This window comes from Olea europaea, chromosome 19, assembly GCF_002742605.1.
Source record: "Olea europaea var. sylvestris chromosome 19, O_europaea_v1, whole genome shotgun sequence".
NCBI lineage: Eukaryota > Viridiplantae > Streptophyta > Magnoliopsida > Lamiales > Oleaceae > Olea > Olea europaea.
Window position 1 is genome coordinate 9,275,544 of NC_036255.1, and position 2,330 is coordinate 9,277,873.

The 2,330-nt window shown below is 38.0% G+C and overlaps 1 protein-coding gene across 1 annotated transcript; it reads right to left on the reverse strand.

Annotated features, from left to right (window-relative positions):
- Nucleotides 1-904: 904 nt before the first annotated feature.
- Nucleotides 905-2,328, reverse strand: LOC111368320 (universal stress protein PHOS32-like; the record flags this gene model as incomplete). The annotated part of the gene is made up of 2 exons (XM_022989550.1): nucleotides 905-981; nucleotides 1,830-2,328. Coding segments are annotated over 2 exons (561 nt in total), but the record flags the coding sequence as incomplete, so codon positions are not given.
- Between the last annotated feature and the right edge of the window lie 2 nt (nucleotides 2,329-2,330).

The following is a 2,330-nucleotide window of genomic DNA, read 5'->3' on the forward strand; positions in this document are numbered from 1 at the left end:
GTTTTTCTTTCGTCAAATTGGTATGTTCCTGCGTCAACTAGCATTTCAACTTTATAGGATCACAGACTTCCAGCAACAGTTTCCATTCATCCTAATCTAGATACAAGAACAATCGATTTTAGGATAGCACAATCTTCTAATGTTACTCCCTATGTCCTACTATACTAAAACCTTTTGGGTTTCTAAGTAGTATCCCAAGTTCTAACTAACGTCCTATAACTTTTCAGTCTAAATTGTAGCTTAAACAAGACTCATTATGGTAGGCCAAGTAAAATAAAATATTGAATAAATTTTGAGCATTCTTAATTTCTATCCAAACTCTCAGTTCTCTTTTGAATTAACGAGTTTCTGCTTCATTCTTTCCGGATTTAATGAGTTTTTGAATCAATTAATGTGGCTCTTTAGGAATGTGTCAAATTATATTTCCTTACAAAGGCTGTTAACAAGTTCTTCTGAATCTAAAATCTTATTCGTCACACTTCCAGTGAATAACCCATCTTGCCCGTTAGGGCAAAGGCTATTTCGTGCACCATTAGCCTATCTAAACTCGCATCCCAGCAATTCGAACTACCTTTCACTTAAGAGAGACTTAAAGTGCAACGCTAAGTACATCCACGTAGGACCAACCCCCATTGCACAGTTACACCTCTAAATCATTTCCAACCCCAGCCACAACAACCCTTTCCAAGCTAAAGGCACACTTTCTCACTCAACCATCAGCAAAACCCATCATAACAAATCCAAACAGTGGTCTTATCAGGAGTAGATTTGAGCGGCAGCCATGGGCTATAAAAAAATGTTAAAAAGGAGAATATTTACATTGGCCCAGCATAAAATAACTTGTAGCCCACCACAAAGAAAATTAGTCAGCTCCTACCTGAGAAGATTGTTAGCCTAATTAATTGCTTTCAATTTTAAGCTAATACCTATACCTCTTGATCCATAACCCTATAACCCAAGTTCCTTCACGCCTACTCCACCCTGAAAAAATAAAAATAAAAATCAAACATTCAAATTCCAATTGAACCCCAAAAATTCCACCATTTCCCTTGTGTTTCAGTTAATATTTTCTCAATTTCTTTCCATCTCCAATCCATTCCTGCTCTGTTCATAAATCCAAACCCTACCGCAACTGACATTTGATAAAATATTGGATTTTCAAGTTTTCTACTATTCCTGTCAAGATTCTTCCATATACATGTTATATAGAAACTTAATCAGGTAGAACTATGAAATTCATTTGTTACCATTATTTATTGTGTAAATATCTTTATGAAAAAGGAATTGTTTCCCCATAATTTTCATAGGCTTTCAGTGGGATTAGTCTATTATTAATTGTTGAAGCTGCTACTTTTTAAACAGCAGAAACTTAACGAGGTACGAGGTAGCATTTTTTCTTTTTCAATTTCTCCATGAAAAGATTAATGTTGTTCTTTTTTAATTAAACTCAATGCTCTTAATGATATTGGATAATGCTCTCCATCATCCCAAATATTCTTCCTACTTCTTTTTGTCTTTTCTTTTTAACCTTTTAAGTTAAAATATTATGTCAATTATATCATATTGAAAGGTAAGGTGCATGCGAACTAAGTTTGTTTTACCTTTTAAATAGATAAAATTTCTTCGTACTTATTGTCAAAGTTCCTCTAAGAAAACTCTAGTACTAGCCCTGCGCTTGAATCTTGGCACCATCTCTGGATTTCGTCTCTCATTTAGTGCAATATTACGATTCAAAAACACGAACTTTCCATAAAAGAAACTCAGAAATAGAAACAGACATTAATATCTAAAATTGATGCTCATATACATATCCCATAATTATTGTATACCTGTAGATTTGTCTGGAGCGTCATGGTACTCCGGCTCCTCCTCGGGCACTGGATGCAGACTTAAATCATCCTTATCGGCCGCCTTAGCCGAACCCCCATTGCCAACGCCAACAGCATTAGAAAAGCCCCCGTCTTTCTCATCGGGATACCTCACCACCAAAATTGGGCACATGCAGCGCTGCACACAGTAATCACTCACACTCCCAAGCCTCCCGTTCGTGCTCCTCCTTGATGCCCCAAACCCCCGGCTTCCCATGATCACTGCACTCAACCCAAGCCTCTCCACTTCCAAACACAACCTCTCCTTCATATCATGATCCTTCACTATATGGATCTTGAACGGAATATTCGCATCCACCAATGGCTGCGCCAAGTCATCTGCTTTAGTGATGGTGAAATTATCGAAATCGTCCTCGAGCTCCTGCTGTGATTTCTCATCGGCCGCCTCAACAGAGACATCGGTTGCACCCCAATCGGCGCCGTAAAGTACAGAGGTGGGCC